The 24,555-nt window shown below is 43.7% G+C and overlaps 2 protein-coding genes, 1 non-coding gene and 1 pseudogene across 4 annotated transcripts; all 4 read right to left on the bottom strand.

Annotated features, from left to right (window-relative positions):
• Positions 1–1,167: 1,167 nt before the first annotated feature.
• On the bottom strand, positions 1,168–11,380 carry FCAR (Fc alpha receptor). The gene is given in 6 exon segments (XM_088027023.1): positions 1,168–1,282; positions 1,285–1,425; positions 2,771–2,803; positions 2,806–3,057; positions 7,266–7,550; positions 11,310–11,380. Coding segments are annotated over 6 exon segments (771 nt in total). The 5' UTR covers positions 11,344–11,380; the 3' UTR covers positions 1,168–1,256.
• On the bottom strand, positions 5,399–5,506 carry LOC114202095 (U6 spliceosomal RNA). The gene has a single exon (XR_003607752.1). It is a non-coding gene; the product is annotated as a U6 spliceosomal RNA (small nuclear RNA).
• A 3,421-nt stretch (positions 11,381–14,801) lies between the features above and the next one.
• On the bottom strand, positions 14,802–22,036 carry LOC114202060 (killer cell immunoglobulin-like receptor 3DL3). 2 transcript variants are annotated; one of them, XM_088027220.1, is made up of 9 exons: positions 21,972–22,036; positions 21,738–21,773; positions 20,669–20,953; positions 19,121–19,420; positions 17,446–17,745; positions 16,801–16,851; positions 15,747–15,851; positions 15,368–15,420; positions 14,802–15,270 (listed from the first exon to the last, which is right to left on the bottom strand). In XM_088027220.1, the coding sequence occupies exons 1-9, from the start codon at positions 22,003–22,005 to the stop codon at positions 15,124–15,126; spliced, it is 1,311 nt and encodes a 436-aa protein (XP_087883346.1). In that variant the 5' UTR covers positions 22,006–22,036; the 3' UTR covers positions 14,802–15,123. The 2 variants fall into 2 exon arrangements, with proteins under 2 accessions (XP_087883346.1, XP_027950863.1); XM_028095062.2 differs by lacking the exon at positions 20,669–20,953.
• A 1,788-nt stretch (positions 22,037–23,824) lies between these two features.
• LOC114202081 (large ribosomal subunit protein uL6 pseudogene) lies at positions 23,825–24,464 on the bottom strand (annotated as a pseudogene).
• Between the last annotated feature and the right edge of the window lie 91 nt (positions 24,465–24,555).

Genomic DNA, 24,555 nt, shown 5'->3' with positions numbered 1-24,555 from the left:
CTCAATAAATATTTCTAATATTTTATGCCAAATACTACAAAGAGATGGATCAATAGACTGAGCAGTCTATCGAAAATTCCCAGAGGACATGCTTGTTGAGGTTGTTTTCACAAGTCTATTGAATTTGCATTGGAGGCATGAGATATTTTGAAATGTTACAAATATAAAATGGAATATTACTCAGCCATTAAAAAGAATGAAATCTTGCCATTTGAAATGATGTGGATGGAACTAGAGGGTATTATACTAAACAAAATAAGTTAGTCAGAGAAAGACAAATATCATATGATTTCACTCATATGTGGAATTTAAGAAACAAAACAGATGAACATAGGGGAAGGGAAGGAAAAATAAAATAAGACAAAATCAGAGAGGGAGACAAACCATAGAGACTTTTAACTATAGGAAACAGACTGCAGGTTGCTGGAGGGGAGATAGGGGGTTGGGGTAACTGGGTGATGGGCATTAAGGAGGGCACTTGATATAATCAGCACTGGGTGTTATATGCAACTGATGAATCACTAAACTCTACCTCTGAAACTAATAATACAGTATAAGTTAATTAATTGATTTTAAACAAATAAATAAAAAGAAAAAAGAAATGTTAGTTTCATAAGAACAGGAGAGTCTTCTTAGCAATGGGGAAAGCCTGTGTTAATACACAAATGTCAGTGTAGGGAAAACTAGAAGCATACATGTCATGGAATATATGGTATGTTGAATGGACAGCATTAATAATTAATTAGTAGTATTAATAATTTATGGAATTCTAAGTGTTAAGAGCTTACCTAGAAGGATGTGAGGGTATCTGGTTTTGCTGATAAATTCAAGACAGATCGAAATTTTGAGCCAGACCTTTTGCAGAGGCTGGGAGAAAAACAGTCAGCAATGAGAACTGAGAATGCTCTGCATGATTTTTATCACAGGAATGAACTAAACCAAGACTATACCAAGAATTTTATCACCAACATATAGAAAGGTGGTATACAACTGTATCAGATATGTATAAGAAAATACCATTGGTGTGAAAATGGATCCAAAATTGTTAGTGCCCCTTTCTCTCTTTTGTTCTCCCAGTAGCTCTGCAGGACTCCACAAGTGCTGACTCATTTCTACTTCAGCAACAGGTGTCTACCTTCTGGCTGTTAGGGGTTTGTCCAAAGGACCATTATGTCTGACCTTTCTGTTTACTCCAGCTCAGTTCAGGAAAATCTGGACAGTTTTCCTTGTGTGGAGCCTGATGGTTGTGCCAATTTTCAACCAGTATGGTCGAGAGAACCACAGGACCAGCCCTGCCACACCCATTCGGATCGAATTCCCCATTGTGTAATCTTGTTTCATTATATCTGCAGACATAATTAAAAGGAGATGAGCGATCACTGGTCATATTCCATTTCATCCCAACCCCAGAGCCCTGAAAAGGAGCTCATTTCCCTATTTGTGTCAGAACCCCTCCTCAATGAACTCATGCATTCACAAGTGCCATACTTAATCCTTGAGCCTGGGTCAAAGGGGAGTCTTGTGAACAGGAAAGGAGGTGACTATGGCGATGTTGTGTTTGCTTTTCATCCCCTCTTCATTTCCCTCAAAGTCCAGTCATATCCTTCCTTGCAACACCTTCATATATTTGGAATCCTAAATTTTCTCCTCTACACTTTCTTCACCCCACGTAACAACTTGTGTTCCTTCTTCATACATGACAAAGGATACAGCAGTGTTGGTATATGGGAAGTAGCTCAGAGAAAATTTTCAGATAATCTTAGGTAAATTGTATCTCCACTATTGTGTGACTGTTCACTAGACATTGCTGTTCTCTGAATCTTTAAAAAAAATTCTTCATTTGTTATATGGACTTTCTGGGCCCATGTCCCTTTCAAGGATGTAATAAAATACTGTGAAATGACAATGCTCAGAAATCATAGTAACTCTCTTGTTAAAATACTGAAATAATTTCAAATGGATTTGGAATTTCAAATTAGTTCCTAATTACAAAATGCACAGTATTTTGAGTTTGAGAGGATAATACAGGATAGTATTATCCCAACCCTGGGATAATCAAATAGATGATTTCTAAGACAAGATACTGTGGCTATCTGCTTTAAAGAAAAAGACTAATAAATTCACTCCTCCTCCATCAGTGCCCAATTATCTATGCACTGTTAAATGAAAAAGCACTCTAGCCTCTATGATCTTACAGTGCCATGACTACTATATGTGCTCAGCTTGTAGAGTGACTGGACAAGGTGGGCACGAGAGATGAATGTGGTTGCCCTGTGCAGCAGTCAGCAGTTGCTTTCCTTTGCTGTAACTTGTCTTCTTCTGCCAATTAGAGAGGTGCAAACACTATGATAATGGGTCTCATGTTAGAGTTTTTAGAGTTCTTTCCACAAGCCATAAATTTCCAGCCAATCACTCAGAGCGGCCTATAGTACTGAAGGTTAGTTTAAGGGTTTCCAGATGCAACCAAGGATGTGAAGAAGAGAGGTGGGTTAGTCTGAGGTGGTGTCTGGGATCTATTGTCTCAACAATGCCCCTTAACGTGATTCTGAACTTTGGCTGCTGCATTCTCAACAGACCACATGTTTTTAAAGGGCACTGTCTGGAGAACTCTAGGAGAGGATGTGAAAATCAAATGGGGTGTGGATGAAAGTCTTTCTCTCTTCACAGCCTCTACTGCCCCACTGTTCTTTCTCAGTGTCCCTCTTTGTATTCCTGCCGGAGGCCAAGGCCCCAAGGAGGAGGACACAGGGCTGGGCTGGGGTGCACCTACCTGTGACCACAAGCCCCAGGGCATCATGGGGGCTGACCACACATAACGGCTGCCGCTGTACCAACCATAGCACCTGTAGTTCCCCGAGAAGCTTTGGTTCACAGGACCTAGAGTGAAGTTGCCTTGGTGTCTGCCATTTTGGCTCTGTGACAGGGTGGCTCCTCCTTCCTTGATCAGTGAAAATCTATCAAATGGGATGTGTGCTGAACTGCACTGCAGGGAGATATTCTTCCCTAGCATCACCACAACGCCCTGGTCAGCAGAGAAGAAGGGTTTGTTGTAGAAGCCTAAAAGAGAAGAGAGTAAGCTAATAGCAAGATTTTTCTTCCTTTCCCTGTTATCCCCACCACTCCTATTGGATCCACAGTAAGAGAAGGGAACACGCTGATGTTCCCTGATCCAAAGGAATGGGAACTGGGAACTTCCCATTTCACTACCCCAGGACCCATACTCTGTCCCAAACTATTCAGACAGGGCTGAGTAAGCAAGCAGCCTGTGCGGCTTGAATGAGATGCCATCTTCAAGAGATAGAGATCTTGTTTCTAGAGCCATAAGACCCATATGATTCTGTTTCCAATGACAACATGTGGGGTTCCCCGCCACACCACCAAGCAGTCCTGAGACACCCACTGCACATCCCATAATTCAACTTAATTCTGACACTATCTACCTGGAGATAACATCAGATCCCAAAGATTACGGGCTCAGTCCTGAGAACACGCCCACTTCAGATGCCAATCACAAGCCTCTCGTGTCACCGGTGCTTCTGACAGAATGGCTGTGAACCCCTTCCTTGGGTTCATTTAATTTGCCAGAGCAACTTACAGGCTCAGGAGATCAGTTTACTTACTAGATCACTGGTTTATTATAAAGAACACAATCAGGGACAGCCAGATGGTAGGGATGCATAAGGCCAGGTGCCCTCTCCAGGTGCGCCTCTCTACCAGCACCTCTACGTGTTCAACAACCTGGAAGCTCTCTGAACCCCATCCTTTTGGGTTCTTATGGAGGCTTCATTACTTAGGCATGGTTGATTAAATCTTTGGCCATTAGCCAATTGATTCCACCTCCAGCCCCTCACCCATCCCTGGAGGTGGGGGTGGGGTCGGACTGAAAGTTCAAACATTTTATTCACATGGTCGGTTCTCCTGGCAACCAGCCCCGGTCCTTAAGTGGGGTCCAAAAGTCACCTCATTAACATAACCTCAGGCAAGGTAGGAAGAAAGGGTTTGTTAGAATATCAAAACACTTTACCATTCTTAGTCATTCAGGAAATTCCAAGGGATTTAAGAGCTCTGTGCCAGGAACAGGAACAAAGACCAAATATATAGTTCTTATTATAAATCACAATATCACAAGCTATATTTGGGGAAAGGGGGAATAGTATCCAAAGACTTTGAGGAGCTATGTCAGAGGCTGAGAGAGGCAACATTATGTAAAAAGAATGTTAGCAGGTGAAAAGACCTGGAAATTCAGGATGGACCCTTCCAGAAACAAACCCTTCTAGAAACACAGGGTCAAGCCACCCTGAGGACAGAGGGCTTAAAATCTAGGGCCGGACTTGTGCAGGGAGCATAACTTCCCCCTCCTTAGGTACAGGCTGCATTTACTGATTTCTATCCATACAGAAAGGGTCAGGAGGAGAAATCTGCACATGCTATCTCAGCCAGGTACTCAAGCTCAGCATCAACAGCCATATTCACTTGTATGGTGTGTACCCTTAATGTGATGTGGTGAAAATGGCACTGCGCTTCTGTGGTCTTCCTCACAGTTACCCCAGGAACCCTGTCTTACCATGAGAGAAACATCAGACAACTTCCAATAGTGGGGCATCCTACAAAGTATCTGACCAGCCCTCCTCAAAACTGCCACAGCCAAGAGCAGCCTAGGGAGAAATGACAACTGCATGCAGTGTGGGATGGGATCCTAGAGCAGACGAATGACCGCTGCATAAAAGCTAAGGAAATCTTTTTTAAAATTTTTATTTAAATTCAATTAGCCAACATATAGTACATCATTAGTTTCAGATGTAGTGATCAATAATTCATCAGTTGCCTATAACACCCAGTGCTCATCACATCAGGCGCCCTCCTGCATGCCCATCAACAGTTGTAAAAGCTAAGGAGACCTAAATAAACTGTGCACTCTGGCACATGCTAAGTTATCCATATTGGTTCATTAATGATAAGAAAAGTGCCATACCAACAGAATATGTTAACAACAGGGGAGAGTGGGTGATAGGTATATGGGGATGTTCTGTCCTATCTTCTCAATTTTTCTGGAAACCCGAAACTGTTCTAAAAGTAAAGTCTACATCAAAAACTAAATGCTTTGGTAAATGGATCCCATTTACAGTAATCCCAAAACCGTAAGATACCTTGGAATAAACCTAACTAAAGAGGTAAAGGATCTATACTCTAGGAACTACAGAACACTCATGAAAGAAATTGAAGAAGATACAAAGAGATGCAAAAACATTCCATGCTCATGGATTGGAAGAATGAACATTGTTAAAATGTCTATGCTACCCAGAGCAATCTATACCTTCAATGCCATCCCTATCAAAATTCCAATGACATTTTTCAAAGTGCTGGAACAAACAATCCTAAAATTTGTGTGGAATCAGAAAAGACCCTGAATCACCAGGGAAATGTTGAGTGTCATCCTTGCGCAGGGGCCATGCTAATCTTCTCTGTATCGTTCCAATTTTAGTATACGTGCTGCCAAAGCGAGCACACCAGGGAAATGTTGAAAAAGAAAAACAAAGCTGGGGGCATCACATTGCCCAATTTCAAGCTATATTACAAAGCCGTGATCACCAAAACAGCATGGTACTGGCACAAAAACAGACATATAGACCAATGGAACAGAATAAAGAGCCCAGATATGGACCCTCAACTCCATGGACAAATAATCTTCGACAAAGCAGGAAAAAAAATGTAATGGAAAAAAGACACTCTCTTCAATAAATGGTGCTGGGAAAATTGGACAGCCACATGGAGAAGAATGAAACTGGACCATTCTCTAACACCATACACAAAGATAAACTCAGAATGGATGAAAGACCTCAATGTGAGACAGGAATCCATCAAAATCCTAGAGGAGAACATAGGCAGTAACCTCTTTGACATCGGCCACAGCAACTTCTTTCAAGATACATCTCCAAAAGCTAGCAAAACAAAAGCGAAAATGAACTTTTGGGACTTCATCAAGATAAAAAGCTTTTGCCCAGCAAAGGAAACAGTCAACAAAACAAAGAGGCAACCTACAGAATGGGAGAAGATATTTGCAAATGGCACTACAGATAAAGGGCTGGTATCCAAGATCTATAAAGAACTTCTCAAACTCAACACCCAAAAAACAAATAATCAAGTCCAAAAATGGGCAGAAGATATGAAAAGACACTTCTCTGAAGAAGACATACAAATGGCTAACAGACACATGAAAAAAATCTTCATCATCATTAGCCATCAGGGAAATTCAAATCAAAATCACAATGAGATACCACTTTACACCAGTTAGAATGTCAAAAATTGACAAGGCAGGAAATAATAAATGTTGGAGAGGTTGTGGAGAAGGGGGAACCCTCTTACACTGTTGGTGGGAATGCAAGTTGGTAACAGCCACTTTGGAAGACAGTGTGGAGGTGCCTCAGAAAATTAAAAACAGAGCTACCTTATGACTTAGCAATTGCACTCCTGGGTATTTACCCCAAAGACACAGAGGTAGTGAAAAGAAGGGCCACATGCACCCCAATGTTCATAGCAGCAATGTCTGCAATAGCCAAGTTGTGGAAAGAGCCGAGATGCCCTTCAAAAGATGAATGGATCAAGGAGATGTGGTCCATATATACAATGGACTATTACTCAGGCATCAGAAAGGATGAATACCCAACTTTTGCATCAACATGGATGGGACTGGAGGAGATGATGTTAAGTGAAATAAGTCAAGCAGAGAAAGTCAATTATCACATGGTTTCACTTATTTGTGGAACATAAGGAATAGCAAGGAGGACATTAGGAGAAGGAAGGGAAAAATAGGGGGAAATCAGAGGGAGAGATGAACCATGAGAGACTATGGACTCTGAGAAACAAACTGAGGGTTTGTTTAGAGGGGAGGGGGCTAGCCTGGTGATGGGTATTTAGGAGAGCACATACTGCCTAGAGCACTAGGTGTTATACGACAACAATGAAGCGTGGATCACTACATCAAAAACTAATGATTTATTGTATGGTGACTAACATAACATAATAAAATTAAATTAAAAAAATTTGGAACACCGAAAACAACCCATAAACAAATCATGGTCATTTGCTGGAAATTAAAAATAAAATGAAAATGAGAGCTAAAAAAAAAAACCCAAAAAACTAATGATGTATTGTATGGTGACTAACATAACACAATAAAATTAAATTAAATTAAAGAAAAAGTAAAGTCTATGAAAAAATAAGAAAGAAAGAACACCGAGGGCTGGAGACCCTGGATGTGTCCTCACCTGTCACCACCAGCTCCAAGGCTTTACTGTGCTCCAACCAGTGGTCCTGTTTCCTATACTGGCACTGATAACACCCTGCAGTGTTTGGATTCATGTGTTCAGTGAGGAATTCAGCCTTCTTCTGAAATCCCAATTTCTTCTTCACCACCTCAAATGTGGAGTTTCCCAGGATTTCCTGTTGGTACAAGTAAGACTCAGGAGTCCCCCAACACAGGATCTTCACAGACTCATTCCAGGGAATCACAGAACCAGGTGTGGCAGATATGAGAGGAACAGGAAATTCCCCTAGAAGAAAATAAAGCCCAGACTCAGGTGGTCGGCTATGGAGAAATCACACTGCTTTCCTTCTCTCTGGGCAGAATACAAATAAATTAAGGTGTGTACTGGGTATTTACCACAAAGATACAAATGTAGGGATCTGAAGGGGTACGGGCACCCCGATGTTTATAGCAGCAATGTCCACAATAGCCAAACTGTGGAAAGAGCCAAGATGTCCACCGACAGATGAATGGATAAAGAAGAAGTGGTATATATACACAATGGAATATTATGCAGCCATCAAAGGAATGAGATCTTACCATTTGCAACGACGTGGATGGAACTGGAGGGTGTTATGCTGAGTGAAATAAGTCAATCAGAGAAAGACATGTATCATATGACCTCACTGATATGAGGAATTCTTAATCTCAGGAAACAAACTGAGGGTTGCTGGAGTGGTGGGGGGTGGGAGGGATGGGGTGGCTGGATGATAGACACTGGGGAGGGTATTGTGCAAGACTGTTGAATCACAGATCTGTACTTCTGAAAGAAATAATGCAATATATGTTAAGAAAAAAAAGAAGAGGATAGCAGGAGGGGAAGAATGAAGGGGAGTAAGTCGGAGGGGGAGAGGAACCATGAGAGACGATGGACTCTGAAAAACAAACTGAGGGTTCTAGAGGGGAGGGGGGTGGGGGGATGGGTTAGCCTGGTGATGGGTATTAAAGAGGGCACATTCTGCGTAGAGCACTGGGTGTTATGCACAAACAATGAATCATGGAACACTACATCAAAAACTAATGATGTAATGTATGGTGATTAACATAACAATAAAAAAATTAAAAAAAAATTAAGGTGTGAAGGACCTGCAATTCTTTCCTTTTTAAAATCTTTTTTTGGTATTTTCTAAATGTAGTAAAATATATAAAATGTGAAATTTAGCATTTCAACTTTTTCTTTTCTTTTTTTTTTAGGTAGGTTCCACACCCAACATGGGGCTTGAACTCATGACCCTGATATTGATAGTCATGTGCTCTACCGACTGAGCCAGCCAGACACCCTCCCCCCTTTTTAACCATTTTTTTTAGGTGAACAGTTCAAAGGCATTAATTACATTCACTACATTGTACAAACATGACCTCTATTTTCAGAATTTTTTCATGACTCCAGACAGAAACTCTATAATCATTAAGCAATAACTCCTGACTCCCTCTTTCCTCAGCCACCAGTAATATCTGATCTGCTTTCTGTCTATGAATTTGCCTATTCAAGGTACTCCGTATCCATGGAATAACACAATATTTGTCCTTCTGTGTCTGGTGTATTTCACTGAGCATAATACCCTGAGTAAGGTTCACGCATGTTGTGGCATGTGTCAGAATACCCTTTGTTTGAATGGCCAAATAACATTCCATCGTCTGTGTAGACCACATTTTGATTATCCACAATGAACCATTTTTAAAGTGTAGGATTCGGTGGTATTTAATGCATTCACAATGTTGTGTAACCATCACCTCTCTTTTTTTTAAGATTTTATTTATTTATTTGACAGATAGAGACATTGCAAGAGAAGGAACACAAGCAGGGTGAGTGGGAGAGGGAGAAGCAGGCTTCCCGCCGAGCAGGGAGCCCGATGCGGGGCTCGATCCCAGGACCCTGGGATCATGACCTGAGCCAAAGGCAGACGCTTGACGACTGAGCCACCCAGGCGCCCCCCCCCTCCTTTTTTAAAGATTTTCCATCACCTCTATCTTGTATTTTTATCACCCCAGAGGAGACTTTGTACACACTAAGAGGTCACTTCCCACTCTTTCTTCCCACAGCCCCTCCCCCAGCAACCAAGAGTGGTATTTTGTTGCCATGGCAATCCTCATCAACAACTCACAATCTGCTGGTTCCTTTATTGACGTGTATCATCTATTTTAGATCTGATAGTGATGTACTCAACTGCAGCTCTGTGAGGGGGGAATGAAAGGGGCTCTGCCATGTTCAGGAGGAATGCCATCAAGGAAGACCAACCTACTACCTGTGGCCATGGAAGATGTTGACTGTATTTACCAAAAATTGCAGGACTTCCTGTTATTCAGTATTATTCATTCACCAATACATCCACGCTTTTGTTCTTCCAAAGTATATGGAGAGATGCCTCCATTAATGCAGACACAGTGTTCATTTCATATCATGACCTAAACTAGTGGTTCTCAACAGGGGGCAATTTTGCCTCCCAGGGGACAATTTGTCAATCCCTGGGGACATTTTTGGTTGGGACGGGAGGCACTGTTGGCATCTACTGGGTAAAGGCCAGGGATCTTACAATGCACAGGACTTCCCTCCCAACAAAGGATTATCTGCTCCCAAATGTCAATAGGTCCAAGGTTGAGAAACCCTGACCTATACAACCTGTGTAAGATCTTTAAGGGACTGATGATGTGGGAAATGTCAGATACTAATTTTTAAAAATACACAAGTATATAATCGCAGTTCATGACACATAGTCTGCAGCATAGAGATATAGATCTTGGAGGTCTGATAATAGATGTAAGGGTTCAGCTGATACATGAGGATGAGTAGCAATTGCCTAGGCAGTGTGGACTGGCAGGTCGGGGGCATTGTGGATAGAAGGGATGATGGGAGAAGGGTTAATGAAGTACAAAGAAGTAAGGGACAAACTAAAGTAAGTTCAGCATGGGTGAGGAGCAGAGGTTCAGTGGGAGAGTGCAAGTTGGGTTAGGGGAGCAGATGCAACCTGGGCAGGCAGTGCTTGGGACAACCGGTTACATCAGTATGTTTATCTGAAGTTTGACCCCTGAGGGGTTCGAGGGAGATGAAGATACCCGTGTTTTAAGCACACAAGTAATCCAGGCTACAGTCTTTAGAAGGCTCTGAAAGAGAGAAGACACAGATGGACAAGGCAGGAGTGGAGGTGACAATATACACTCATACTTGAGAGCTACTTGGTGTCCATTACAGAGACTGCTTGAGAGGGTGGGACTAAGGCAACATCCCATTAGATGAAGCAAAGTGGATAGAGTGGAGAGAATTAGGTTGTGAAAAAAAGTAGGTCTGACATAGGGACAGATATTGGGCAATCGCCAATGGCTCCCAACTTCCTCACCCCTGTATTTGTGAACATTCAGTAAAATATGTGTCTTTGACATCAGGGCAGACAGCCTAATGGAAGAAAACACTAAATCCAGGTCTGAGTACAATGTGTTCGAGGGTTTTGGAGAGAAGAACACAGCAGAGATGGCTGGAATGGGGAATAAAATTGGAATTTGCTTGGGCTTTTGACTGTTCTTCTAACCCTTCTGTACCAAGGTATAAGGTGGCTGGGAGAGAGTTACCGGAACACTTACCTTCCTGTGCCTGAATCTTCTGGCTCAGACAGAGCACTGGAAGAGAGAGATTCATGAGAGACGAGTCTTCCAGTTTCCAGTGTTTGTTTTAAGTCACCCTGCCTAATGACACGCAGGGTGTCATTTTTTCTTCCACAGCAAGCATAGCTTTGAGGCTCATCTTTTAGTTTTATCTTCTAGATTTCAGGCCCTAAGGCTCTCATCTACAGGAACTCTGGACCCATCATTGATCTCTACACAGCATGAAATGGGTTGAACATGTCCCACAGGCTACTTGGATATGGGAAGACACAGTTATAGATATCTGGGCAAAGGCCAACTCTCCAATATGGAGGTCAGAATCTCCTGATTCCTCATAGTAAGAGGGACACTGACTGTTTTGGGGCTCCCCCATCTTCCCCCCCTTACCCACTTGCATTCGAGAACTCACCGAGACAGAGAAAGATAGTGTCTCTGGGGTCCATGATTCTGATACAGCCTCAGCCCAGTTAGTCTCTTGTTGGTGCACATTTGCAGAATGACAGAGCCTCGTAAGACAGTTAGATAGATCAGCAGGAAGTATGAGGTCAGAGTCTCTGGTCAGAGAATTTCTCCATCTATTGCCCCACAAGTAATGGTTCCTTCCCAAGAACTTAGTTCTGGATAGCTCTTGGGTTGGGCCCAAGAGGAGACCAATCTTCCTGCTTATGTTTCCTATGAGAAACGAGTGTTTTCCTCAACCGATGTCTAATGGGGCTCAAATCCTTCTTTAAACCGGAACCCACATCCAAGTGGAAGGGCCTGGGACAGAGTATAAGATGGTGCCATACAGACAGAGATTTGCCTTCATTGGACTGTTTAGTCAAAAGTCATGTGTCCTTGCCTGTTATGTACCCATGTATCTTCTCTGGAATTCAGGGACTAAGTATATCCACTTGGTCTTGATAAGGAAGACAATATACTCTTGCACTGGGGATTTTCTTTATGCCAGCATGCCAAGGAATTTTCTCAGGAGCTACTCATCATCTGTAGGGAAAGAAAGTCCTATACCTATACCAATCTATATATCTAGATACAGATACTGGATAGATAGATAGATAGATATTTAACTGTAAGATGGGATGGGAACTCAAATATTCCAAATCAAATTCTCTAACACTTATCACATTTTCATTATAATACATACCTACATACTCTTGCCTTCCAATACACCAAATGCCTAAAATCCTGAGCTTCTCACCTCTTTTGGAAGGCACCACCAACAGATTTTAAAAATAGTGAAAATGAATCTTTAAGAGAAGTGACTTTGCCAAAGATCCTGCAGCTAAGAGGGAGCAAAACAAAATCTAATTGTTAAACATCCAAAAAAATATCCACCTCTGCAGCATGACTTGGACTCTCCAGGGGAGATGCTAGGGTTACTTGATCACTTCACCCTGGGACAAGATGATCATGACAAATATGTTACATTCCAATGATAGATAGATGGTGGATTTGTCTATTTGCTTGTAGTAACATAGTGACTTACCCTTGAGGGAAGGGTTGACTTGAAAAGACCTGAGGGATCTATTTTGAGAAATGGTGAAAGTTGCTTTTCTTATATTTTATATATTTATATTCTTATATCTTATATCATATATTCTGATATGTGAATATTTTATATTGTATGTCAGAGAATAAATGGAAATGTCACTATATATATATAGTTAATATAGCTATAATATATATCTATCACTGTCTAATAAAATATGCCTTTGTTATTGTAAAAAATGAGCTTACCTTAGGATATGTCATATTTTCCAGCTGCTAGTGTTTTGAGATGGTGACCAGCACTGTATCCTAGACAAGGGTTTTTTCAATTTAGCACTATTGACATTTAGGGCTGGATAATGATTCTCTGCTGCCTGTGTGTGTGGAGGAGTCCATCCTGGACACTGAAGGATGTTGAGCAACATTTCTGGCCTCTGCATAGTAGATGTCAGTAGCAGCCCCCTCCACAGTCATGACAACTAAAAATGTCTCCAGACATTACCATAATGACTCCTGGTGGGCAACGTTGCCCCAGCTGAGAACCAGCGTCCTCTGCTGTCTGCTGGCACATTCGGGCTGAGGAACTAGACCTTGTTCTGAGACATGACTGAGCTTCATGCATCCAACAGCATCTCATGTCCCTTCCTTGAGGCATTTAGGTTCTACAGGATGTAAGCCCCACTTAGGGTCACAGGACATAGAATCGTCCAATGGGAAGGTCTCTAGAGCACATTTCTAGGCACAAACCCTCAAAGTGTTCCTTTAATCTGCTGTTCCCTGAGTTCTCAACAAGTTCCTCCCAGAATCAACCTTATCCTAAACACCCTATTTTTTCCTCCCAGCTACTCTGGAGAAACCTCTTGCTTCTCCACCAAGAAGGAAGATGTTGTAGTCTGGGGGAGCAACTCACCTTCTCATATTCATTCATAACACTCTAAGAGAAGCCACATGGAAACTTAACCTCTCTTCCAAACTCTTGCCTTAACCCTAGCATCCATGCTGAAACCTTGTGTTCAAAAAGCCACATCTAGGCTGGGGTTGCAGAAAACCTCATTTGTCCATGTGATAGTTATGGGTCCATGCCCTGATGTCTGGGGAATTCCAGGTAACTCCACAATGCTTCCTTTTGCAGATCTCAGTAAGATCTAATATGCTTGTTTTCCTTCCCTGGTTATTGTACACCTCTGTTGTGCAGAAACCAGGAGCCCCACAGAGCTGATCCATGCACTGGGTGCAGTCTGTCAGTCCCTGTCATCACTGTTCAGGTCACTCTACAAACTGATGACAAGAGATGAAGCTGAAAACTTCCTTTCTTAATCATAGCTCTGGTTTTCCCACAGTGTGTGCTGAACAAAAATATCTGACTTCTTGGAAATTTTTTGAGCCAAGCCCAAGGCCTCACCTGGTTCCAAAACCCAAGTGTGTCTTCAAGTCCAAATCTGGAACAATCCCCTAAGCCCAAGGTGTGACATTTGTTTACAGGGGATGGTTCAACAGATAGTGGATGGGCTCAAGGTTCTTCTCTTTGGGGCCCCATGATGGTCAACAACCATGCCATGTTGTGTGGCCTTTGACAAGACAATTTCTTTGAATTTCCCTACTTTGCAAAATGGAGATAACAAGGAGCTCTGATAAATTTTACATAAGGACTCATCAAGGAAACATTTGTAAAACACATTTCATTAAACAGGTGCTCAAAGGTGTGAATTCCTGTCATTGCCACACAGACACCTATCATTTTCACTGTTGTTCACTAACAATGATGTTCACTAACTTTGATGCTAATTTTGCATCCAAAATATTGCTAGACCTATAGTTCTGATGAGTCTCCCCAACTCAGATGTCTTAATTTCTTACACTGTTTTGTTTTTCCAGAATCACTCAGATAGATCCACCTGCTCCTATGGGATCTCCTTGTTGGAGCCTTGGGGGCAATCATCTGTACTGAGTTGAGACATGGTGTGCCTGGGGTCCCCTAATGTGCCCTGAAGTGGTAGCTGCAAAGGTGGTGGAAGAGAGCCAGTCCCCATGCTGGGGACACCAGCCAGGTGCTCTCTGGCAACCAACCAGAACTTCCAGGGGTCTCTCACTTGAGGATGTCTGGACCTGCCCCAGCAAGGCTTCCCAGATTCCAATAGGAATGGGCAAATCTATCTGGATGACTCTAGAAGGATGAAAGAATGCAAGAAATTAAGACATCAGAATTTGGGAGACTCAACACAACTAGATACATAATTGTGACATAGTCATACAGTGGATTCCTACACAGGAGGGAAAACACTTCTCTTACATGCAAAGATAGGATTAAATTTCAAACATACAATGTTGAATGAAAGGAGTCAGTCACAGAAATACATACTATGTGATTCCATGTAGATGAAAATCAACAATAGCTGGGAAGAAAGATGATTGATGATAGATGATAATTTTGTTTATTTGTTTGTAGTAACATAGCAACACAAGTCAGAACTTACCCTTGAAAAGAAAAGGTGATTTTGTGGACAATATTGGAAATGTCTGTATCATCATAATAGCCTCCTAGAATGGATTGGGGGCTTTCTAGGGGGTCCTGAGATATTTATCTCATCTTAGGGTGAGAGGAAGATGAAGACTTCTGTCTTCAGATTCTAGCTGTTGTTAGGAGGGGTTTCAGAAAGAGCTATGGCATCTGTGGAGAGCCTCCTCAGGGTCTTCCTGTGTGTGCTTGGGGCATAGAATTCATGCCTTGATTGGTCTTAGCATGTTGCGAGTTCCATGTACACACTGTCATCATGCAAGGGTTCCTTGGGCCTCCAGGAAGTGGGAGTGGTTTTTTCCTGCATAAAAATGCAATGATCCAACTGTGTGTATATCACCTCCTGTGGGTCTTCTGCTTGAGGGTCCTGCATGATGGGAAATGGTGAGGAGGGTGTGCACACACTTGTGGGGACTAGGAGGAAATGAGATGGCACTGAAGAGAGTGAGCTGAGGACAACCTACCTCCCTGCTCACCGTTCTGTCCACCTCAGGCTCTCTGTTCATTATAGCAGCATCTGTAGGGAATAGAAGTCATCAAAAACACTTCAAAGGTTCTCATTTTATAGATACAGATACCAGAGCACAGACAGGTGCAGCCAATGCCTGGAATTGCTGCCAAAAAGTAGAGTCAGAAATTCTACCTCTCTGAAGTTCAGAGACACATCCCATTAATGTCTCCCTCTTTCCATTCCATTGATGAGGATGGGGGCATGGGGGTTCTCTCTAGAAAGCCCAACCTCTGTGGCTCCTGCTTTGAACCAGGAGTCAGCCTGCAAATGGAGGCTCCCTGGCTCCCCCACTCCTCCCAGACAGGCACTGGCCTCTTCTTCCCGAGACTCACTCTCTTTGGCAGGGCACCACTGACGAGTGAGGAAGAAAAGAAGGACAGCGAGGAAGATGATGGCCACTAAGGGTCCAGCCAGAACATGCAGGTGTCCGGGGTTACCTGTAGGAAGATGTGAATCCAACAGAAGCAAATCGCGGCAGGCACCGAGCCTGCTGCCATCTTGGTTCCAGCCCCACGAGACCCATTTCAGATCTATGACCTACAGAACTGTAAGATCATTTTAATTTTTTTAAAGATTTTATTTATTTATTTGAGAGAGAGAGAATGAGAGATAGAGAGCAGGAGAGGGAAGAAGGTCAGAGGGAGAAGCAGACCCCCTGCCGAGCAGGGAGCCCGATGCAGGACTTGATCCCGGGACTCCAGGATCATGACCTGAGCCGAAGGCAGTCGCTTAACCAGCTGAGCCACCCAGGCGCCCTGTAAGATCATTTTAAAAACTGTTGTTTTAATGCACTGAGCTTGTGGACATTTGTTACAGCAGCAATAAGAAACGAGTACGTATGGCATATCCAGCACATGGATGTATATATGCACTGGATCAGTGCTTGAATGAATAAATGAAGGAATCATGTATATGCGTGACAGACTGCGTTCTGAGTTCTCTCCCACTCTACTTAGCACATCAGGGTTGCATCCTGACAGACAAGAGCCCATTCATTGGCAAATGGAACTTCTCTAAGCACTGCCTGTCCCTCATCAGCTGCTCCCTTCCTCCCACCCACCGCCCCACCCCCAAGTCCCCACGAATCTTATCTCCACTTAGGAATGGGGACAGAGTAAGCACAGCATTATTCCTGGCCAGGAGATCCGGTTTATTCTCACCCTCCTCTCTTGGAGGAGGTCTCTGCTGCATAAAATTAGAAGTGAAGAGTCTTCACCAGCCCCAGGCTGACCGAAACCCTTCTGCTGTTGTAGAGTCTGGGGATCAGACTGGGAAGGTAACAAGCCCAAGATCACAGAGCTGGAAGGTGGCTGAGCCAACCCTCAAACCCAAGGCTTCTCTCTGTCAGGTTTCCACAAACAGGGATAAAAGGGATCCTTTACTCACCAGTTTGGGGGGTTGGTTTTGTGGATAGGAGGCAACTATTTGAAGAGTTTCCTAAAAACAAGCCAGGGGAAGGGGGGGAAGTGGAACTGACTGTCTTCTACCCACTGAAGCTCTTTGTCATCTAACACTGAGCTCCTGGGAGCTCCTGGGACCTCTCCCCAGAATCTCTGGGGCCTTGACTCCCTGAGACTTCAAGCTGCAGAGAGGAGATGGGAGAGGTTGATGATGAAAGGGGCCTCTACTTAAGAGGAGGCTTCCCGATCTTGCTGTAAAGACACCTGTACCACCTGGGAGACCACTCTGTGCATGAGGTGAGGAGGGGCTGCTAAGGAAGCGGGTAATGGTGACGGGCCAATGCAACCTCTGATCTCCCCAAACTGAGCCCCTTCTCCCCTGCTCCTGGGTCTGCCCTGACCCCTTTCCATCTTCCTGGGGACACAGACCCCCAGTTTGGGTTTCCACACAATCCATGCAGGAGGATGCTGGAGGTGAGTCCTCAGGCTCTTCCTCCCTGTTTCTTTATCTATGTTTCTGTCTCTCCAGAACTCCTAAGCATCCCCCTGGTACCAGCAGGATGCCCCTCACATATGGCCTTCAAATCTATCCTGAATCACTGGACACAGAGCATGTTCTGGGCTTCCTTACCTGTGACAGAAAGGTACAGTGGGTCACTCGGGCCTGACCACTCACAGGGAGAGGGGTTGAAAGAACCGTAGCATCTGTAGGTCCCACCCAGGGCTGGGTGTGCAGGGCCCAGAGTGAAGTCAGCCCAGGATGCACCACCGTGCCTCTGCCCCTTAGCAAGCCAGAGCTCATGGGGCTGCCCATCCCTGGATAGATGGTACACATCAAAGGAACTCTCCGAGCAGCAGGACAAGGTCACGTTCTCTCCTGACCTCATCACAGTGCCTGGCTGGGCCCAGAGAGAAGGTTTCTGGTGTAGACCTGGAGGAAGTGGAGGCAGTTCGGTCAGAGAGGCTCTTCCTTGCTCACTGTGTCCTTTACACCTGGACTAAGAATTCCCTCTCCCTGTTCCCAGAGCCCAAAGCCCACTGTGGCCCCTCCTGGCTACCTCTCCTATTGCTTCCTGTCCTTGCCTCCCTCTTGTTCTTTCTCACTTTCGCACTGCCTTACTCTGTCTCTCCTGGGATCTGTTGGTTTGATCTGCCTTTTCTTTCATTCTGAGTCTCTCATTCTGCCTTGTCACTATCTTTCTGCGTTATCTATCATCTATCTATCTATCATCTATCTGTCATCTATCTATCTATCATCTGTCTCTATCTCCCTATCTATCATCTATCTCCATCACCTTGGTTTCTGTGACTTGCTCTGCTCCTCTGTCCCCAGTCCTCTTTTGGGATCTCTGTCACCCAGCCCCACATCATCATCTTTCTCTTTGTGCCCCACACTCAGGTCTCAGTCTTTTAAGGCTTTTATCTGCCCTCTCCGTCTTTCTCTCTATTTCTCTATCCCTTTTTCTTTCTTTTGTTTTTTGTGTGTCTGAGCCAGTGTCTGTTTATCCATCTGTATTTGTCATCCCTCCATTCTGTGTGTGCGTGTTCATGTGCACACATGCATTTCTGTGTCTATTCACATAGAAACTTTCTATGTACATTGAATACATCAACTCTGCTTTCTCTCTGATTGCATCTCTCTGTAGGCTTTGACCTCAGTAATCCTGTAAGATCTGGGGTGATCTTCAACATGGGCCTGGGAAACAGCTTTGGGAACCCACAAAACACACCACATATGGGAGCTGGTATCTGGCTCCTCCACCTGGGACCATGGTTTCCTGGGGCATATTGTGACTCAGCTACATGGGATGAAGTCATGTCAGAGTGAACACAGCATCTGTGGGTGCCACATGGAGTGAGGACCCGGGGCCCATGGGCCATCAGCCTGAGACAGGTCAACCTGGCCCTGAAACTTCTTCACATATGTGGTGTGTCTTTGGATTCTCCTGGTAGAGAAGAAGGTGTGGAGATTTATTGGAAACCATGTTCTGAACTGTCCCAGGTCTCTGAACAAACTCAGAGTGGAAGAGCACCCTGTCTCTGATGTGGGTGTACCCATCTCTATCTGTCCCTTTGCTCTTTATCTCCATACTGACTTCCTGTTTCTGCCCTCTATCTGTCCTTTATAACAAACGGTTTCTACTGTTGCTCTTCTGTCATTGTCTCTCTTGGTGTAGCTCTCGCCAAGGCTGTCTCTCTTCATAAAAACCCATATTCATCTCCTTCTTCACCACCTGGGACTTCCAGGTCTTAGAACATCCTGTCTGTATCCCAAAGAGGATGGGGGCAGGTCTGGACAGTCTCACCTGTGATCATGATGTCCAGGGGCCCACTGGGGGCAGACCACTCATGGGAGGAGTGATTGAGAGAACCGAAGCACCTGTAGGTCCCCGCATGGGCAGCTGTCACAGGACCCATGGAGAAGTTAGCATAGGAGCCCCCAAGATGGCGCTGACCAGCAAGATACAAAGTGTCCTTGGATACCCCCTCTCTCTGAAGAATGAAGCTTTCAAACACGATCTCAGAGCAACAATGCAAGGTCACGTTCCTTCCTGATTTCACCAGGGGACCCGGCTGGGCTAACAGAGAAGGTTTTCTGTAGATTCCTAAGAACATGGATGTTGTAAATTTAGAAGGAGCCACCCTGCCCCACCCGATTCCCTGTCATCTGAAATGAGTGAGGGTGCCCCTGTGTCTGTCTGTCTCCTTCTTCTCTGTGTCCTTTTCTGTCTGAATGTCCCCATCTGTCTCTGCCCCTCCTTTGCTGTGTGTCTCTGTGTCTAGCATCAGCAGCAGACTCCATTCCCACTGCACTCATCCTTGGCACTGTCAGTGTTGCACCTGTTTCCCACAGATTCCTTTTCTGCTTTCTCTGGTTGGGGTGGGAGATTGGCACCACGGGCTGTGTTTCCAGGTTCTCTTACTGACCAATTCCTGCCCTGTGTGATGAACTGGAATCCCTGGTAGGAGGTAGGAATTAAGCAGTAACGCAGGTACCACAGTAACTTCCAGTGTCCACCCAGCCTGTGACGCGTGGGGAGGGGCACATCTGCCGTGTCTGTGCCTTCTCCATGGTCCCAGCTTCCACAGGCACCCCTGAGGTGGCTCCGGGAACAGCACCCCCTCCCTGTCACTGCAGCCTCGTGGTGGCATCAACATCCTGCTCTTACCTATTGCTGGGCATAGTCTCGCTTCCTCTGTTTCATTTCCTAATTTGTCCTTCCCCTGGGTATCTGTAATGATTACCTAGCTGCTGTGAGAAATTGTTATGAACATGATGGCTGGAAAGAACACAGATCTGTCATTTTACAGTTCTGGATGTCAGACCTGGGTCTTATGGGCTAGGACCAAGGAAGGGGTTGGCAGGACTGCATTCCTTCAGGAGCCTCAAGGGGAGAATTCATGCCTGTGCCTTTTCCAGCTCCTGGGGGCTGCCTGTCTTCCTTGTCTTGTGCCTCCTTCCTCCATCATCAGAACTAGCAATGGCTGCTGGAGTCTTTCTCATGCTGCATGACTCTGAAACTCATTCTCCTGCTTCCTTCTACCCTTGTAATCACAATAAGCCCACCTGGATAATCCAGGATAATCTCCCCATGTCAGGGTCACCTGCTTAATAACCTTAATTCCACATTCAACCTTAATTGCCCTTGGACTATTCATAGACTTGGAGTATTATGATATAGACATCATTGGGGGTCATTATTCTGCCCACCTGCATGAAATGCCCTTTTATTTAAAATACTTGGAGCAGCTCCTATTGTTCTAATTGGACCTGACTGACACTCCCACCAGGAAACTCTGACAGTAGGAAGATTGGGACAGTGAATAGCCCCTCTAAACAAGTGTTCTCTGACCTGTGACCACAATCACCAGAGGGTCACTGGGTTCTGACCACACAGAAGAGGAGCCAAGATAGGATCCACAACATCTGTAAGTCCCCGCATGTGCTGGGGTTACAGGGCCAATGAGGAAGCTGTTCTGCAATATTGTGCTGTGGAGCTTGGAGATGAAGATGCTGTTGTTCTTGTACAGTCTGAATGTGTCAAACTTGTGATGGGAGTGACACTGAAGAGTCACATGCTGTCCTTGAGGAACCACGGGGCTTGGCCAGGCAGATAGGGAGGGCTTGTCCTGACCACCTGGGAGAGGAAGAGGCACAGCATTGGTCTCCCCTCCCCTGGCTCAGAGGCTCCCCTTCTTTCCAGGTCTCTAAGGCTCCATTCCAAACCCGGGGTGCCCACACCACATGAAGACTCCCCACACCACACAAACATGGCATCTCCTACAACAAACATGTCGGCTGAGAGTTCTGAGTGAGTACTGAACAGTGGGCTCTTACTAGGTGTTGATAATGTAAGTTGTTGTGTAAAAGAAGACAAAGTAGACACTGAACAGGAGAGTAATGACTTATGTGTATGCCATAACATCAGCAAACACATGAAGCACGTTACATGACAGAGCTGCATCAGAATGTGGTGGAGTTCCAGGGGTCCTGGCATGCGGATTTCCCACCTCTGTAGAACATCAGTGGCAGCATCCTGGGGCTCCTACACTCATGGGTGTGTTGGGGAGCTTCAGTCGTTGTCCCGACTTCAGACAGTCTGTTGCTCCTGACACTGCTTGCATCCCCTGATCTACAGACGGCACCAGTTCCTCCCAGACACCCTAGCTCTGAGCAGCAGTGTCCCTAAGATGGCTTTAGAGCCTGTCTCAGCCAAGGGGAAGAGGGTCTAGGGAGGGTCTCTGGACCAGAATTGGGGCTAGGGTTTCCCTGGGCCCCCACTTTCTAGTTCACAAGAGATTCACCCACAAGGCCTCCCACAGTCAACCCATCACCCAACCTCCTGTGCCATCTGCCTTCCTGTTATAGGAATTCTCTTATTCTGAGTAGATGGCAGCCCAGGGTTTGGGGAAAGGACTCACCCACTTGTGCCCAGATCCTCTGGATGAAGAAGAACACTGGAAAGAAAGACTCATGATGGATGGTCCATCTTCACAGAAGAAGTGGCTTCCCCCATTCCTTCCCCCACCTGGCCTGAGCTTCACCATCAAGGTCTGCTTTGCCCCCATGGGAATGTTCTGCTGTGGGGAGACCCAGCGTTCCAGGCCAATATTTCCACCATGTATTCCCTTCCTTCATCCCCTTCTGGGACTCACCCAGACTTGTGAGGCTGATGACCACAGGTGACATGGCGCTGCTTCTGCTGAACAGAGTTGACAAGTACACAGGATGTTGTGAAATGGGGCCCAGCTCACATTCATAAGTTGACCGCAATAAGGAAAGGTGATGCATAGAGGCTCTTTTTACTCTGCATATAGGTGGGTGTGGGGGCTCAGCTAAGGGTAAAATCAAGCTTCCTGGAAATTGTTTAAACTGCACCTGTCGTGTTGCATCATTTACTGTGGTCAGACTTGAAACACATCTCAGACCCTATCCCTCATACTCAGAATGATGAAATGATAGTATTTTTTTTAAATCTAAGCCTCAAAATCTTCATATGTAATATGCAACATATCTAGTAGGTACTATTATAAAAAGAATTAGAATGTATAAATCAAAATGATTTTCTTTCTTTTTTTTTTTAAAGATTTTATTTATTTATTTGACAGAGAGAGACACAGCGAGAGAGGGAACACAAGCAGGGACAGTGGGAGAGGGAGAAGCAGGCTTCCCGCGGAGCAGAGAGCCCGACGTGGGGCTCGATCTCAGGACCCCGGGATCATGACCTGAGCCGAAGGCAGACGCTTAACGACTGAGCCACCCAGGCGCCCCTCAAAATGATTTTCTAAGCTGATATTTCTAGTATTGATTAAATATTTGTTAAAAATTATTTAATTTCCCTGTAGAAGGATTATGCAGTTATTTAGAATCATAGAATTTCACTTTATTAGCAAAGAACAATGCATGTAAATTCTGGATCTTATGGTTTTACCTGAAATTCACCTTATGACCCAGGAATCCAAACTCAAAATTCATCTGTGTTTATCTGTATATATCTATATATCTCAATTTTATATAAATATAAATATCCATTAATATAATGCTATAGGAAATTCACTTTCTAACAGCCAATTGAGAATGTCAAAAAACTCACCCCAAAACATTTTATGAAGAAAACCCCAAAATAGTAACACCTTCCAACTTAAAACAAGAAGATTGCAATGACCACATAACATAATCTACCTACATATTTTGCCCTTATCCCATCTCCTTCTTTAACCCCATGTCTTGAAATTTGTAGGAAATTTTCCACCATGCATTGTAAATACAGTTTTAAAGCACTTATCTCTCCTTGTAAAATGTGTAATTGTAATAAATATAAAATATGTTTGTACACACATACATGTATGCACCCACGTATACAGTTGTTTCGAATTTTTAAAATTATCAGCTTTTGCATCTTTTTTTATTATGTTCAGTTACCCAACATATAGTACACCATTAGTTTTTTTAATTTAATTTTATTTTATTATGTTATGTTAGTCATCATACAATACCTCATTAGTTTTTGACGTAGTGATCCATGACATCATTAGTTTTTGATACGGTGTTCAACGATTCATTAGTTGTTTATAACACGCAGTGCTCATCACAACACATGCCCTCTTTTTTGTACTTCAATTTATATTGCTATGATACACACATATCAATTTTTTATAGTTCCATTGCATTGTTTTGGACTGCAATATAATATTTCTTGCATGAGTATATCAACATGTATTTATCCGTTCTCATTATTATAGATATCTGGCTAACATGCATATCTGGACAATATGGGTAGTATAGATATTTTAACAATAGTATTCTTCTAACCCATAAACATGGGACATCTTTCCATTTGTGTCTTCTTCATTTTCTTTCATCAAAGTCTTATAGTTTTCAGAGTATAGCTTTTATGCCTTTGGTTAAATTTATTCCCAAATATTTTATTATCTTGATGTTATTGTAAATAAAATTGTTTTCTTTTTGCCCCCCACATCAATATAGCTTTTATTGTATCTTTAAAATATCACAAATAAGTCTGAAAAATCATCTGGCATCTATTTGTTTCTGTAGCTGGATAACTTAGATCTTGTTCATCAGCCTGCTGAACTGTTCCTTTTTCAGAAACATAGATACCATCCAAAAATTTTTTGGTGATACTTATTTTTAACTGTTGTGGCTTGCTGAATCAAAGCAGCTGAATTTGATACAAGTTCAATGTCATTTCCTTCAAGAATTAACTCATCTTTCTGGGCTTGAGATACTGAACAAGCAACACCTGGCCTCACCCAAACCCTGCGGATATATTTTTCACCCAAGAAATTTTGGATTTTGATAGAAAAACAATTCTCCTGAATAGCAATATTGATGGGGGAAGTGAGCATACAACTACCTCATCCTGTTACAGAAGTCCCTTTAATTCCCTTGATCATGTTCTGTACGTGACTACAGATAGTGCAAACAGTAGCCAGTTCTTTTCTATTTCCCCACCATCTGTCAGTTGAGCCTCTTCTTTTTCTTTCCTGGGAGACTGAGTTCTACACTGATGTGACTGAGTCCCTCCACAGGGTTCCTCTGGGGCCCTTCACAATAACAGTGTGTTCCTTCAGAATGAGGTCGACATTTTCTGGAATGTCAACAGTCTGATTACTGAGGATGGTCTTCATTCTCACAGTAGATGCAGCTGAAATTGTTTTCTTTATTTCTTTTTCGGATATTGTGTCATTGGTGTATAGAAATGGACTTGTTTTCTGTATG

This window comes from Eumetopias jubatus, unplaced genomic scaffold (assembly GCF_037043125.1).
Source record: "Eumetopias jubatus isolate StellerSeaLion01/CBP00866 unplaced genomic scaffold, mEumJub1_p1.0 scaffold_10, whole genome shotgun sequence".
Classification (NCBI taxonomy): domain Eukaryota; kingdom Metazoa; phylum Chordata; class Mammalia; order Carnivora; family Otariidae; genus Eumetopias; species Eumetopias jubatus.
Note: the sequence above shows the minus strand (reverse complement) of the source record. Positions and strands in the feature narration are given on the sequence as shown.